This window comes from Urocitellus parryii, chromosome X (genome assembly GCF_045843805.1).
Source record: "Urocitellus parryii isolate mUroPar1 chromosome X, mUroPar1.hap1, whole genome shotgun sequence".
In the NCBI taxonomy this organism is placed as follows: Eukaryota; Metazoa; Chordata; class Mammalia; order Rodentia; family Sciuridae; genus Urocitellus; species Urocitellus parryii.
In genome coordinates, this window is record NC_135547.1 from 13,565,758 (window position 1) to 13,582,721 (window position 16,964).

The 16,964-nt window shown below is 35.5% G+C and overlaps 1 protein-coding gene across 2 annotated transcripts in view; it reads left to right on the forward strand.

Annotated features, from left to right (window-relative positions):
* Mcf2 (MCF.2 cell line derived transforming sequence) overlaps positions 1 to 16,369 on the forward strand; it is a 76,639-nt gene extending 60,270 nt beyond the window's left edge. For both annotated transcript variants that reach the window (XM_026392224.1, XM_026392225.2), the window contains 9 exons: positions 2,096 to 2,188; positions 3,001 to 3,126; positions 3,802 to 4,023; positions 8,281 to 8,373; positions 9,963 to 10,041; positions 10,742 to 10,805; positions 12,438 to 12,547; positions 14,084 to 14,196; positions 16,337 to 16,369. In XM_026392224.1, the coding sequence (XP_026248009.1) occupies positions 2,096 to 2,188; positions 3,001 to 3,126; positions 3,802 to 4,023; positions 8,281 to 8,373; positions 9,963 to 10,041; positions 10,742 to 10,805; positions 12,438 to 12,547; positions 14,084 to 14,196; positions 16,337 to 16,369 (933 nt within the window). The remainder of the gene's footprint in view (positions 1 to 2,095; positions 2,189 to 3,000; positions 3,127 to 3,801; positions 4,024 to 8,280; positions 8,374 to 9,962; positions 10,042 to 10,741; positions 10,806 to 12,437; positions 12,548 to 14,083; positions 14,197 to 16,336) is intronic.
* Positions 16,370 to 16,964: the final 595 nt, after the last annotated feature.

Sequence of the window (16,964 nt, forward strand, 5' to 3'; positions counted from 1 at the left end):
ATAAGGGTCTGCCTGACAATGTTGTGGATGCCATATTTGGGGCAAACACTACGAGTCCCTAATTTGGTAAATAGATATTCAGGCACTCTCCTTGCCTTCAATATGGCATTGTGCCCTCAGATTGCATCCTTGTATCCCTTAGTCCAGGGGCCCTCTGTTTTACTCTTTATAATCTAATATCTAATATCTGTTATTCTTTCATCAGGAGCGAAGGGCAGCTACCTACTTGAGCATAATAGTATGTTTATCTGAGAGATTTTGATTTTCATGTTTATTTTTAGCTTTTTGTGCCCATTTAAATTTTGGGGGGAACAGTTTATTGAAATATAAAGAAAATACTATAAAATTCACCGTTTAAATATATATAGTTCAGTGGTTTTACTATATTTACAAGATTGTACAATCATGGTCGCAGTCAATTTAGGAACATTTTTACTTTATTTATAAAGAAAACACCTTGTACCTTCTAGCAAGTCACCTCCTATTTCTCCCAATCCCTACAGCCCTAGGCAACCCCTATTCTGCTTTCTGTCCCTCATGGATTTGCCTGTTCTGGGCATTTTATGTAAATGGAATCCCATAATATATGATCTTTGTGTTTAGCTTCTTTCATTTAGCTTGTTAGCAAGTGTCATCCATGTACCATTTATCAGTTCTTCATTCCTTCTTTATGTCAGAATAATATTTCATTGAGTGATTATATTACATATCATTTACCCAGTCATCAGTTGTGGGACATTTGGGGTGTTTCCACCTTTTGATTAGTATGAATGATGCTGCTAGGAAAACTTTTCTACTAGTTTTTGTGTAAATATGTGGTTTATTTTTTAATTTCTATTGGCTGTATACATGTAAGTAAAATTTCTGGATAATACTGTGACTCTCTGTCAGCCTTTTAAAGGATATATTGGACTATTTTCCAAACTGGCTACACTGTTTCACATTTCTACCAACAATATATATGAGGGTACTGATTGTTCCACATCCTTACCACACTCAATATCTAATTATTTCTTAAATGGGCTTTGAGCAACCATTCTTTTTGAACCCCAGATTTATTTTGTGTCTTCAGAGTTACTTCATGTCTATAATCTTGAGTTTTTGTAATGGGGGTATGTGTGTGTTTGTGGTGGGTGGTGCGGGGGGAATGGTCTATAACAGATTGATCCTTTCCTCAGCTTTTTCCTCTGCCAACTTGAGATTTGTTTTTCTCAAGCATGCTCAATTGTTTACCACTTGTTGGTGTGGTTTTCATTTTCCAAATTTAACAATACTTTCTAGTTTCTCATCTTTGGGTTTTTGCCTTCTGAAAAATATCTTTTCCATCATTTTACTTAGCTTTCAGGAACGAGGAGCTGCAAATGCATGCACCAGCCCACTATCTTTAACCATAAATTATTAATAATTATTCTTTGAATTAGATTGAATATTATATTTTATCCATTTCCAGTGGAGGATCCTGGATCTTATTTAGTTCATTTTGTGTTCTGAATTTCCTATATGTATATTTATTCCTCACCATCCCCATCTTGCCCTAATTATGGGCCTTCCACTATTCCCAGGACCCAATGTCATGACCCTTATATTTATAGTGGCAGTGAGCCAATTACTGAATGAAATATAGCACCAGTTGATAAAGACTGTATTTTTCTTGTGATCTTAAAAAAATCTGTTCTCATGCCCAGTCTGATTTATATTTAGCACAACCTATTTCTTTTCTGGGCCTTGGCCTATGGAGCTGAGTCTTTTGTTAATTTTCTTGGATATATTGAAGAACTTTTTAATCATGCTAATCTATTGTCATTCCTTGCTTTCTCACCTTAAACATTACACATCAATAAGAATTTACATGTCAAATGTTTTTAGTCTTCAAAATGTTAGAATTTTCTACCTCCCAAGTCCTTGAAATACTGTTTATTGTTTCTCAGTTATAATGACTTAAAATTTCTGTACCATATGTAATACTAATTTTTCTGATAAATGTTCTTTGAGATGTAAGCAACATTCATGCATTGAGTCTCATCAAAGAACACTTGATATTTTTACATGTACATGTGTTAGTTTAAATTTATTGATAATTATCTTTTAATTGCAGGAATGTCAGAGAAAATTAAAACACAGACTTGGTCTGGATTCCTATTTGCTCAAGCCAGTACAGCGAATCACTAAATATCAGTTACTCTTAAAGGTAATTACATGAAACATTTCTTTCCTTTTTTACTCACATTTTTGGGTCAGATGTGGAAAAGCCATTAAAAAGGAAGTTGCTGACTAGGAAGTGCTAGAAATAGGTAGGCGCATTGAGTGGGTAGGCAGGAGTTGGCAGTAGACAGTGCAGTGTGCTCCTTCACGATGGCAGTGCAGAGGACAGGCATAGATAACAGGCTGAGAACATCTGGAGGATTAAGTATTTAATTCTCCGTGCTAGGTACTTAATTTATGTACAGTGTTGTACTAAAGAACTTTTGATATTAAGATCTAAATAAACATTTCTTTGAAACTGTACTTCATATTGCTTTCTCAATCAACAATGCCAATGCTGTTCTTCTAGTGTAATGTGAAAAGATTACTAAAATATTGAGCTAAGTATGAATATAACATAGTTTGCTTTAAAATGTATTTTCATAATGTCCTATGCTGTGTGCATCATGAATGCATCATGGATAAAACAAGTTATTGTATGTAGAGAATGAAAAAACCCACATATATAATTGCTTCAAAAAATAATATCTAGTGTGACTAAATAGCTATTGTTTTTCAGCTCCAAAAGCATTGGATGCCTTTGTTGCATAGAGTTCAGTCACTCTTCTACTTCTTTCCCAATTTTAACACTGTGATTAAATAGATAAATGTGACAAAGAGCATATGAAAGAAATTATGCAAAAGTGTCATTATCTTTGATTCCTTCTTGAGAGCATGTTAGCCAAAATTTTATTCATTTTCTGCAGCTATGTTAATATGTGCTTAATATTAAGTTTAATTCCTGATTTCTAATTACAGGAGCTATTAAAATATAGCAAGGACTGTGAAGGATCTACTCAATTAAAGGAGGCCCTTGACACAATGCTGGATTTACTGAAGTCAGTTAATGACTCCATGCATCAGATTGCAATAAATGGCTACATTGTAAGTAAACTTTTAAGACTATGAATTTTTAGGGGGTAAGCTTGTCACCATAACTTTCTTACCCTTCTGAAATCACCTGAAAAAGAACATAGAAGAGGTAGATAAATGGATATAAAAATATTAGCATCATTACTCATTATGCATCATTACAGATCAAGTGGATTTGCAATGTTCTTATCTTCAACAGCCTGTTCCCAAGTCCAGACCTAGGGAGATTTCGATTGAAGGAATGTTTGGGTCACCAAAAGAGACATATTGTCCCAGGAGTGCTGCTTGCCCTAGCCTAGGAAAGATAGGGTTTTAATAAAAAGAGGACACCTTTGGAGCTTGCAGCCTTTTAATAAATTAGCTCCACCCAGTGGGGAAACTTGGACCTGGTGTATGTCAGGTACCTAACCGGATTGAGGAATCTATGGGAGTTACCCTGTCATCTCACATGGAATTGATATGAAGCTAGGGAAAAGGAAATTTCTTTTGGCTTCCACCCCTACAGTAATTTTATACAGATGTGATGCATGGCACATTTTAATTTAAAAAGTTATAATGAATGCAGTTTTTAAAACATACAAATTATGCTTCAGCGTTTTAGTAGGTCAAGCTAAACACTAAATGCTGATGTCAGAGATTTGAATGTAGCTTTGCCTTCTACTAATGGGATTTGATTTTCTATTCTAGGGAAACTTAAATGAGCTTGGCAAGATGATAATGCATGGTGGATTCAGTGTCTGGATAGGGCACAAGAAAGGTGCTACAAAAATGAAGGATTTTGCTAGATTCAAACCAATGCAGCGACACCTCTTCTTGTATGAGAAAGCTGTTGTTTTCTGCAAAAGGCGCACTGAATCTGGAGAAGGCTCTGATAGATACCCATCATATAGTTTTAAGCATTGTTTGAAAGTAAGACAATTTGAATTGTGTAATGTAATAGCATTCTCTATATATGTTTCATTCTGTACACTTTTTTGGTTCAAGTGGGTGGGTTTTATACTTTGTTTAAAAGGAATCTTCAGTAGAAGTACTATTGAAGTCCAATAAAGCAGAACTTCTTTTCTCAAAATGAGAGTGAGGGAGTACAAAACTTGTATACCTTCTTTTCTCCCTCTCAGCAGCAATCCCAGGTATTCTCCAAGGGGCTCCCTAGCAATCTGCAGAGCACAGTTTGAAATGACAGGGAGAGATCCACATTCCCCCATGAGCACTCTCTTACCAGTGGTACCAGATGCAGTTCTTGATTTGTTAGCAAGGGACCTTTATGTTGCAGGAGAGACAAGGAGGAAAGGATCTCTCTCTTTTCCTCAAAGCAGTTTAAAATTGAAGGACTTTCATACTCAGCATACTTTCCTTTCTGTATCCCTCCTCCATTCCCAAGCATCATGCTTTCTGTGTGTACAAAGCTACCTATGGCTGAATCCATTCCATACCTGTTCTTTCGTATCCCTTAAAATTATATATTATTTCCTGTAAACCAAGTTTTCATTCTGCCAAAATGTTAGTGTGTATTAAAGTGGGAGCAGTAAATTACTTGAGGAAGTCACTGACAACCCAGTAATACTTCCAGCTGGTTTTACTATCAGAACCAGAGGAATATCCAATTCACATGAGGCTGTAATTGGTTTTGATTTCTCTATGCTTCATGTTTTTCAAGTTCTAAATTCTAAAAGCAACATGATATCTGTTGCATAGAAGTTGCAAAATACAGAAAACTATTAGTCTTTATTCTGCAGTCACTATCATTTAGTCATTTTTCATGAAAATGTTTTATCATAGTTGTCATTACCAGTAAATTTGAGAACCAGTAGAATTTTCAGCATTTTTAAAGAGGACAGGCAGTGTCCTGAGATAGGCCTTTGGAAATAATATAAGAAGGCTACCAGATAAGCAGACTCTGCTTTTGATTCTCCCCATAGGGTCAGCTGCCTCTTACTGTTCCAAACAAGATTCCTGTGCAGGGTTGGGTCTCTGAGCCCTTCCCACTATTTTCCCTTCTTCACTTCTGTATCCGCAGCAGCTTCACCACTTAATTTTTATCATTTTTTTAGTTGTAGACGGACACAATATCTTAATTTTATTTATTTATTTATTTATTTATTTATTTATTTATTTATGGTGCTGAGGATTGAACCCAGTGTCTCATGCATGCTAGGCAAGCACTCTGCCACTGAGCCACAACCCCAGCCCTGCTTCTTTTTTTTTTCCAATTTTACTTTTAGTTGTAGTTGGATACAATATCTTTATTTTATGTTTATGTGGTGCTGAGGCTCGAACCCAGCTAGGCAAGCACTCTACTATTTAGCTACAGCCCCAGCCCAACTTCATAGCTTCTTTAGGATTCCAGCTGTCATTATCACAAATGCCCAGATGCTACTTTGATGCTTGCAGTCTATGTCCAAAACCCCAAATCTCTAAGGGTCTTTTACGACTCTAATGAACATTGATTGAGAGCCAAGGAGTCATAATCTATTTCAGACAGGGTTTAGATCTTTTGCTGTGTGTGTACCTATTCCTTGGGAAGGTACTTTGCTTTCCTAGGCATATTTTTACCCAAATCCATTTGATTCACTTTTTAGTTGTAAGGTGATCTAGTTACTACCTAATGTAGCACTTCTGATGTGTACTGATTTTCTAGTTTATTTTATTTATTTATTTATTTATTTTGGGGGGGGGTACTGGGGATTGAACTCGGGGTACTGAAGCACTATGCCACATTCCCAGCCCTTTTTATTTTTTATGTTGAGACAGGGTCTCACTAAGTTGCTGAGGCTGGTCTCAAACTTTTCATCTTTCTGCCTCAGCTTCCCAAGTTGCTGGGATTACAGGCATGCACTACCATGCCTGACTTTACTTGTATTTTGACACAATGATGGGCATGCCAACAGAATGTTTCTCAAGTACATTAAAGTAAGGCAGGATTGATATGAAGTATGACGTCAGGAGAATTGAAAATACAATAGTTACCATGGAAATGGCATGGGATAGATGCAGGAAACATTTCAAGGGAAGGTAGACTTGAGCTGAGTGACTTGCTAGATACAAGAAATAAATAATACTTGACATTTGAAGAAAGAAAATCTGTCAGATTCTTCTTTGGTTCCCCAACAATTTCAAGTATCCTTAATTAAAAAAAAAAGAAACATTGATGCTGCAAGGTTTTAAACCAGGATTCCTGGTAAACTGGTGATGCTTTAGACTGAGAAATCAGGGTATTTCTTAGGTTTTATTATGCTTACTTCCTCTTACTCATGTACCATGGAGATTCCACCATTAAGCAATTGCTAGTATTATTAGACAGCATGTTGTTAGTGAATCATCAGGGTAATTGAATTTAAAGTCTTACCCTTGGTGGGCTTGCCCAGTACAGACGCGCTACTGCTGAGCAACTTGTCGCTCACTTTAAATGGACTCTTTGTCTTGACTGCATCACAGCAAGCTGGAGTCTCATGGCCTGATCATGTCTTTCTAATGAACACATGCTATATTTTAAGCCAGCCACTTATATGCAAAGACAAACTCTATGTAAGATCACAGTTAACCAGAGGAAGAAATTTGAGTTCTTCAGATTCCTCAGTTCATGTGTTTACTATTATCACCAATTCTTTTAATTTAAAAAAATAAACATGCAGATAGTACTTACAATGTGTTGTCCAACTCCAAAATTCATTTAGTCACTAGAGATATGCTCTATGCTAGCAATGACAAATGACAAAGCTAATGGAATCCAAATAAGAGAAGAAATAGGAAATGAATTCATATTTTTATTGGCTCATTATAGTAGTGGGATTAATACATGCATGTAACAGAATTCATTTTTTAAATAGTTCATTTTGCAATCAGCATTTAATATATACTATTTAACTCTTAAATGAGCTCCTTGAAATAGGCGTTCTTCCCATTGCAAGTTAAGAAAATGGAATTTCAGAAAAGTTCAACTAGCACCAGGAAACACTAGTGAATGGTAGAGATGGACGTCCAACCCAGCCCTCTCTGACTTCAAAGCCCATTTGCTTTCTTATCATATATTAAGGGAAGATCATGTGTTGAAACAAAATTAATTTTAAAAAAGGTTGAATGTGAGATTATTATTTTTATTCTTTGTAGATATACATGACAGTAGAGTGTATTTTGACACATTATAAATACAGAGTGAGATTATTATTCATCTTACATCTTAATATTTGAGCAAAAGTAGGTTACAGTGGTATAGTAAGAGCATAAATATGTTTTGGGCCATTTTGAAAGTAACTTCCACCTACATTCAGGGTGGAGTTAGAGGCTCTTTCATTAGGTTGCATTTCATTTCTAAGCATAATTGCTTTCCTTTTCCTTGATTTGGGAGTCTCACTAGCACTACTCTTAATGATTCTTGGTTTTAATTAGGGCCATTTGGGGGGCTCATAAGTGGAACAGTATGAGATAGTCTTTCAGGTAATTAGGGTAGGAATTGAAAGAAAAGAGGAAAGGGAGAAAAGAGCTAAAAGAGAAGGTGCATACAAGGGAGTGAAATTGCCCCAAATGTAATTAACCGAGGTATTAGCAGCAAATGATGAAAGAAAATTGTGCAAAGTACAGACATTTAGAGGAGGAGAAAAGCTGTGGTAAGGAAAAGATACTATGTACAAAAGTTTTACTGACTATAGGAAGATATCACTGTCTTATGATAGAGATTTTGGTTTCTATAGCGTCTGAAGGATTGGTGGAAGTAGAGAGATTCCTAGCTGGTTCTTCCTTGCCTTATAAATTGGATGTTTATAACTTGTAGGGATACTATAGAGATTAGTTAATCTTGTAAGTTTATTACTTATCTGACAGATAATAATTTCAAAAACTAAGTTTCATTAATTTCAGGTGGCTTTTCTCACTAATTTTTAATTAGATTTCACTGATAATTTGCTTGAATAGCACACAGATAATTTATAAAAGAATTGAATCATAGATGGGATGTGTGGATGTTTAGATTTATAACATTTGTGTCAATCACTGGAATGGAGCTTGCAGTCTGAACACCAAAAGTGCATAGTTCCATGAAAACAAATACTCGTGCCTATTATTGTTTTTATTTTGCCCAAATAAAACATTCTCTTTAAGAATATGATGGGGTATATTTAATGTAATTGTATATTCAAAATAAAATGCTCATGAAAATTTTATTTCTTACAGATGGATGAAGTTGGAATCACAGAATATGTAAAAGGTGACAACCGCAAGTTTGAAATCTGGTATGGTGGGAAGGAAGAAGTTTATATTATACAGGTTGGTCATCTTAAAATTATTCTAGAAACTGTAATCTGCATTAACATATAAAATCTGAGTAGTGGCATGGGCCTGTAATCCCAGTGATATAGGATGCTGAAGCAGGAGGATCATAAATTCAAGGCCAGCCTTGACAACATAGTGAGACCCTGTCAGAAAGGGGGTGGAGAGAAAGAATGAAAGGAAGAAGTCTGAGTGGCACAGGAAATAATTTTGGTCACATTTTAAAAGGCCCCACTCTCAACTGTTATTTGAGTATTCTTTAAGGTATATTTAAACATTTTTGTGCAGTAGCACATGATTTCTTTAAATTGAGGTAAACTTGGGTGTTTTTTAGGGTTTTAATTTTTACCACTACACAAGGAGATCTATCAGCTGTAGCTGATGGTTTGGGAGGTACTTCCCTGCCTCATCAAGTTTCTAGAGTTAGAGATTGTAATAGTTCCGAGTTCTCTTGTTGTCATCATTTGAAATGTACATGATTACAAGATGCAACAGTTAAGGTTTGCTCCCTGCTTCTAAAGAATATTGTTAAAGCCCTGGCCAGATGTGATATAAGGTCCATCTTACATTACAGAAGGGGACAGGAAGCAGATCCTTTCAAGATGTTGTTATCAAATATTCAATAAATCTTTGTATCCTGACTTGTGACTGAATCTGTTGCAAGTGCTCAGCAATTTTTGTTTATTTTAATTCTGTACTGTTTGCAGTTCATAAAATTGCTTAAAGATATAGTATTTGGCCAGGCACAGTGATGCACATCTGTAATCCCAGTGAGTCAGGAAGCTAATACAGGAGGATGACAAGGTCAAGGCCAGCCTCCACAACTTAGTGAGACCCTTTCTCAAAAAAAAAAAAAAAAAAAAAAAGGGCTGGGTATGTGGTTCAGTAGGTAAGCACCCCTGCGTTTAATCCCTAGTACCAAACAAAGCTTGGAATCATTTAACAAATGTATATTGTGAGTAATGGGAGGATATGTAGGGAAGCTTTCATGTTATCAGTCACTAAGATCATTCTCCAAACAATTTTAATTCTGGAAGTATTAGAGCATTATTTTACCAAAACTAAACATAAAAATTATATATTTTTAAAAGAACCTCCCTCCTTGCCAGGCATGGTGGCACACACTTGTAATCCCAGCAGCTCGAGAGGCAAAGGCAGGAGGATCATGAGTTCAAAGCCAGCCTCAGCAACTTAGCAAGGCCCTAAGCAACTCAGAGAGACCCTGTATCTAAATAAAATATAAAAAGGGCTGGTGATGTGGCTCAGTGGTTAAGCATCCCATGGGATTCAATTCCTGTTACCAAAAAAAAAAAAAAAATGAATGAACTTATACTTTGCATTCTATCCATTTGTTATTATTCGATTATTAATTGAGGGCAATTTTATAATGGCTTGAACTGCATTATTTCATCTATCTTATGGCTAATGATTTACTCCTTCCCTACAAGTTTTAAGAATCAAAATACTAGAATTTGAATATGGTATTTTAAGGAGTAGATCATGTTTGATATACTTAATTGCATTTGTTTAATTATAAAAGCATTCTTTTTAGAAGAAATATACCTTCTACCCTTTTTAATCTTTAGGCTCCGAATGTAGATGTGAAGATGTCATGGTTAAAAGAAATAAGAAATATTTTGTTGAAGCAACAGGAACTTATGACAGGTAAATTCAAACATATATTCTTTTTTTTCCATTCTTTGTTTTTTTTTAAATTTTTTCCAAACATATATTCTTTAGAACAAGCATAGTAATAGCTCATTGTCTCAGATTTTGTGAATTTTTTTTCAGAGAATGGGGCTAATATTTACTTTATTATGTTTAAAATGAAATGGTTTATTAAACAGCAAGAGAATTCAAACACTACAAAATGAACCTCGGCTTGAGAAGCTGTTTAAAAGCAGCACAGAGATCTGACTGTTAATTCCTAGTCCTTCCCAGGAGATGATTCATTTTAGGACCTCAAGTTATTTGTACCTGGTGAAGTTGGGATAGGGGACAGATTCTTGTTCAAAATGTGAACTCCTTGAATAAAATATTACATGATTTGGACCTTTCCAAATTCTACCTTCAGACTGGCCTTTCCTCTGGTTACTTCAGGTCTATGAAAGATTTGTGTGTAAGTGTGTGAGTATGTTTGTAAACGTCGTTGGCCTTGTAGGGCTGGGGTTGTATCTCAGTGGTAGAGTGCTCACCTAGCACGTGAGAGGCCCTGGGCTTGATCCTCAGCACCAGATAAAATAAATAAATAAAATAAAGGTATTGTGTCCAACTATGACTAAAAAAAATTAAAAAAAATTGTTGGCCTTTAAGTAGGAAGTATAGCTTCTAAATGATGCTTATATAAGGTTTGTTCTATTTACAGTTAAAAAACGGAAGCAACAAGAACCGATTACAGAGGAACGGCTTTCTCCTCAGCAGAGTGATGAGTAAGTGATAATTCTTTAAGAACTATCACTCCTGCAATCTTCTGTTTTCCATAGGTAATGTGAAGCAATGCAATTAAGGTATCTCAGACAAGAACCAACCCATCATTTTAGCAATAACTCATCAAATTCCACAAACATCATTTTCTCAGTTCTGATCTTGTATTGGAGTCTAATAGTCCTTAACAGTTATATCTCAGGCTGGATTTAGAACACAATTAAAATGCTTTGTTTTCAGTATATCATGATAATTGGAGACAGAGTTATAAGAATATGGGAACAAAGCAGATGAAGAACTGGCTCATAGCTTTGTAAGCTTTGTAATCTTTCTCTGTCCTTCCTTCTTTCCCTCTCCCACCCCCTCTCTTTTTGGTACCCAGGATTGAATCCAGGGGTGCTTAACCACTGGGCTTCATCCTCGGCCTTTTTTTTTTTTTTTTCCGCATTTTGAGTCAGGCAGGGTCTCACTAAGTTGCTTAGGTCCTTTCTAACTTGTTGAGGTTGGCTTTGAACTTGTGATCCTCCTGTTTAAGCCTCCTAAGCTGCTGGGATTGCCATTGTACCCAGCTAGCTTTGTAATCCCTTGAATGGAGGCCACTTGTTTGTGATTTGTTCTTTCTTTGTATAAGTTAGAAGGTATGGATACTGGCAAGGAACTGAACTTGGATGTAGCCAGGAAGTCTTTAAGGAAAGTGGCAGTCTTATATGACAGCACACTGCTACTGATTTAAGAGATATGGTCTGTCCTGCATCTAGTAATTCTAAAGGGTAGACTGTCAACAGAACATTCGCATGTACACAGTAAGAATTCCCACACTGATTCCAAAACCCTGGCACAGAGATTGACCATGCAGTATCTGCATGATGGTGGGATCATTGTGAATAACTTATTAGATTCTTTTTCCTTTGTTGCACATCATTTTTTAGAAGTAGATAAAATCAGAGGCAACACATGGTGTTTCATTTGAGGCTTTAGGATAATAAATCATGAAAGTCTTTTATCTTCTAGGGTTTACAATACCCAGTCTTTTTATCATATATTAGAGAAATAAAGACTTATTTTTATGCAGTAGTTGACTTAATAGTAGCTGGTACAAATGTGACAATACAAATGAATTTAATTTTTTTTTTCTTTTTTTGATACCAGGATTGAACTCAGGGGCACTTAACCACTGAGCCACATCCCCAGTCCTATTTTGTATTTTATTTAGAGACAGAGTCTCACTGAGTTGCTTAGCAGCTCACTTTAGCGAGGCTGGCTTTTACCTTGTGATCATCCTGTCTCGACTTCTCAAGATACTGGGATTTTAGGGGTGTGCTCAATTAAATTTTCATCTTCATTTATACAAAACTTACCTGATTCACTGAGATTAGAAGCTCACAGAGTAACAGGGATTGTACACAGTGTACCTACCTTGGATCTAGACAGGATTAGTTTTTGCTTTGCATAACAGAGAACCTGTTGGATTGAATCCTATGATTTAGGCTTTTGCATACTATCACACAGATCTCAAAAGGGGGGAATATCTGCTCTTTGAATGAATTCTCTGAGAATGGAAGAAATACCATTTCTAAATTCTTACTATTTCTTAGATTATGTGAAAGCTCACTTATTTTTATACATTATTATTTCAGAAAGCAACAGGGAGCTTTTCTAAGTATCCAGGAAACTGAATCGGAACAACCCAGTGCTATGGTGGCGGTCAGTGAGGCAGTTGTGTCAGTTCAGGCAGAAGCAAATGCAGGTATGTGTCATGGTCATCCTCAGATGAGATTCATGGCTGTGCAAGTTCTTTTTTTTAATCTCCCATTGTTAATTTGGAAAATCTATGTCTGTTATTTTTGTCTAAAGAAAACAAAGCCAACCCATTTTTATCAGGCTCTCCTATTTTGCATATGCAAATCATTCTGTTGGACACTACAGAGCAGTGGTTGTCAAAGTATGGTCCCTGGACCCAGGAACATTAGTATCACCTGGGGACTTGTTATATGGAAGGCACATTTCTTCGGCTTTGTCTCAGACATTCTGTATCAGAAACTCCAGGTGTGAGGCTTAGCCACTGAAATTTTGAGCAGCTCTCTATGATTCGGATCCCTGCTCAAGTTTGGGAATCCCTGCATTAGAGGATGCAGTGATGAATGAAATGCATCTACTGGTGCCAGTGCACCCTTCACTTACCATGGTTTGATGAATAGGGAAGGATCACTTACAGATGGAATATTTATTGTCCTTATGGAAATTGTGTTATATGAAGTGATTTTAAATAGTTTATTTAGTTCAACAAATGTTATAATATAATATGGCCTGTGTGCCAGGAATTGTGCAAAAGTTTGGGCCTAAAGTATAATTAAAATACACTCAGCTGCATTCTCACATAGCTGGGAGGGTAGAGAGATAATTTAACAAGCAATTAAAATTATATGTGGCAAGTGTTAAAATAGGGTGCTATAGAAGCACACAGTAGTATTACCTAAACAACTTGGACACCACTAGAGAGATGCCAATTAGGGTGCCTGATTCAGTATTTTAATCTGATGGTCCTTAGATGGAAGGGTAATCCACTAGTTTAGGAGAAACAAGTAATCATAACCTAGTTCAGTTTTTATTTAAATGTCACTTCACTCTTTACTGGAGCAGTAAAGAGAGGAGCTAGTATCAATGACTTCTTTTGATAGGTGAGAAAACCAAGTTGGAGAAGGTTGACATGATTTCCAATGTCACATGAATACCATAGTTTACTTTGGCCAAGATCAGATTTTGTTAATTTAAGACTTAGATTACTTAATCTAAATAAATTCATTTTTTAAGTTAAGCACCTCCTACATCCAGGCTCTTAGAAGACATGCAGTGTATAACACAAAGTCTCTGCCTAGTGAGAGAGACAAGCCAACCCAAAATAATAATACCAAGTAGAATCTGATAGGTACTATTTGAGTGGAACCAATTAAAAAATGCTGTAGAAAGAATTTTTTATAACAGGTGACTTTCTAAGAGAGGGTAAATATTTTCTAAAATGATATTTAACTTATTACTTTTAACAACTTACAACCAATCTCACCTTGTGATCATTCTAAAAATTAAAGAAGTATACAACTGGCCCCTTTGTGAAAGGTCAAAAATTATAAAAGAGTGTGGTCTAATCTACAATTATAATACAGATGAAGATACAAATCTTGGTCCATTGAAGGTTAAAACCTTAAATATCACAGCTAGTTTACTTCTCACCTTGCAGTGAACCAGCACTGATAAGTAACTGCTACACTCAACATTTTTCTTATAGTTTGGACTGAGATGTCACAATCTGCAGGAATCTCTGAAGAGCCTGAGGAATGGTCAAGCAACTATTTCTACTCTACTTATGATGACCATGAAGAAGAAGATAGGCCCCTAATGGTTAGTAATGGCATATTCAATTGAAATTCTTTAGGCAGTTTCACTGATGAAATAGATGGAGCCCATAGGGACAATCTTTTGTCAGCATCCTTAAAGTCATTAGGTACTTTCCATAGCCAGAAGATTTGAAGCAAATCGTATGAACATTCAGTAAGTACTTCTCTTTTTATGTAGAATTTGTTTGAGTTCCTACTGAAGTTGATTGAATAGTCAATCTCTTCAAATCTCTACAAATTTACCAATTTTATCTTTTTTCAAAAATTATTTTCATTATTTTTCTCCCCCATTATATAGAATTTATTTAAGTTTTTATTTTGAAATAATTATAAATCCATAGGGAGTTAACAAAAATAGTATTAAAGTCCTGTTTATTCTTTACCCAGGCTTTCCGATGGTAATATGTTACATAATTATACTGTAATATCATCTGGAAATGGAAATTAGTACTATCCACAGACCTTGTTTATATTTCACCAATTTTCCATGCACCTATTTATGTGTATATATAGTTCTGTATAATTTTATCCACCACTGAGTTTTCCATTTATGCATATAAGATAGAATTAGAGAATAAAGGAGCTTCAGACAAACTTTAGAAATCAATTTATAATCCAGATCAGAAAATATAGGAAGTAAAAATTCCATGCTAAAAACTATTTAATAATACCTGGGGGGGGGATATATTTTAATGGGTTCTCAAAAAATGTGCTCATGATATCAAATGTCAGCATGGGTGAGCAAGGGTGTACCCCATAAAGTGAAAGGGTTTGGGGTAGAAGTATTTCATGGAAGAAATAGTTTCCAAGTTGTTAGGATCCTACCAAGTTAGTAGAGGGGCATTAGAACTGACTGCTTAGGGTGAATCCTGCTTCTCTGAAGTCATTAGCTTAGAGAGTGGAAATGATGCTTTGCAGTGGACTGCTCCTAGGTGCCCTTCAGAGGAACCAATTCATTTTGGAAGGCTGAATGTTGGTGTCAGAGATTAATGGCATTGATAATCACAAAGCTGCACAGCATTGACTCTGAAATGCTTGTTTTTTAAAAAAAAGTAGTAGATTTTTTTTTCTTGTAATGATATGATGACCATTATACATATTTGCATGGTAGCTTACATTTACTAAATGATTTATCAATTAATATTACCAGTATTAGTATGAAAAAGGCCAAGCTTTATTACCTCTAATTTACAGAGGCAGAAACTGTGGTGAGTAAAAGATTTGCTTAGAGTTGATTATCTAGACCAGCAGTTCTCAAATCATGAATGAAGGAATCCTTTACATTCTTAGAAAATATACCACTCCAAAGAACTCTTATTTATGGAGGTTATATCCATTCATATTTACCTTACTATAAATTAAAACTGAGAAATAAGATTTATTTTAAATTAATAAACCCATTTTAAATGTGTATAAACAACATTTTTATTTAAGAGTCATATTTTTCAAAACAAAACAATTGGCAAGAAGAGTGGTGTTTTACTTTTGTAAATTACTTTAACATACGGCTTAGTAAAAGACAGCAGGATTTGCATATCTGCTCTTGTGTTTAATCTATTGTACTTGGTGGCCTTTAGAAGACTCCACTGTGAAAGGCTGAGAGTGAAAAAGGCAAATGCTGTCTTAATGTATGCTTAACCTGTCAGACCCTTCAAAAAAGTTCTCAGGAACCCCCAGTGGTCTGCCTCCTATACTTTGAGGACCACTGGTTTAGACTAATAACACAAAGAAGTTTAATTTCCATAATTAATTCTGAGAATGAAGTGGATCAAGGTAGTTGTTCAGATGTGAGAGGCATCTTCCTTTAGAGGAACCCAATTTGTGTTTAAACATTTGCTACAGATCTATGAAAGGATTGTCAGGAACTGTCTTAAGTAGCCATTTTTCCAGTTATGATGTCAAAAAATAAAGTAAATATGCAAAATTGATTAATGCTTTAATCACAGTGGATGGGAATACAGAAAAACCTCTTGGTTTTCCTCTCTTCTCTAAATAATTTTCTGAGTTGTGCTAAGGAAAATATGGGGAAGAGCAATGCTGTGCATTCTATACATCTCCCCAGAGAAGCTGGGATAAGCTGTTCTTCTGGCTTCACTTTATCAAGTCAAATGACTGAGAAATAATGGGTTCCACTTCCCTTGTAGAGACCCGTGTCAGAGATGGCTCTCCTATTTTGATGAAGCTGCTATGTCAAATAGCAAGTAGCTCTTTCCTGCCCGCTCCTCAGCTCATTTGGAAAAAAATACTGCTCAAAAGACATTCAGCCCAAATGATGTGGATATTGTTTTCAGGTTGATTCCTTTGGACATGCAAAGAATCAACAGCACATAACTATTTCCTTACTTTCATTTACAACATTTTAATTATGATACTCTTTATTTCTAAAATCATGCATTTCAACATGTAAAATATTGTGCTGCAAAAATTCTCATCTCAGAATACTTTTGGACTTGAAAAATCACTTCTTCTCTATCTACTTTGTAACCAAATGCAATCAGTGTGCCTTGGATTATTTAGCTTATTATGAACTAAGTTAAATTATGGCTGCAAAATGATTACAGTCAAGTGAAGCACAACATTATGATTTAATATGCTTTTATTGAACCTAGAGCTTTGGTGCCTCTTACATTAACCTGTGCAAAATGATAGAGTTCATAAATCCTTTGGGGGGTGTTAGTAAATTTTGTTCAGGGCTATTGCCTTTTGTATGTGCCAAGATAAAATTTTCCTGACAGTAGTTTACAAATAATTGTATTTAAAATTTAATATTTT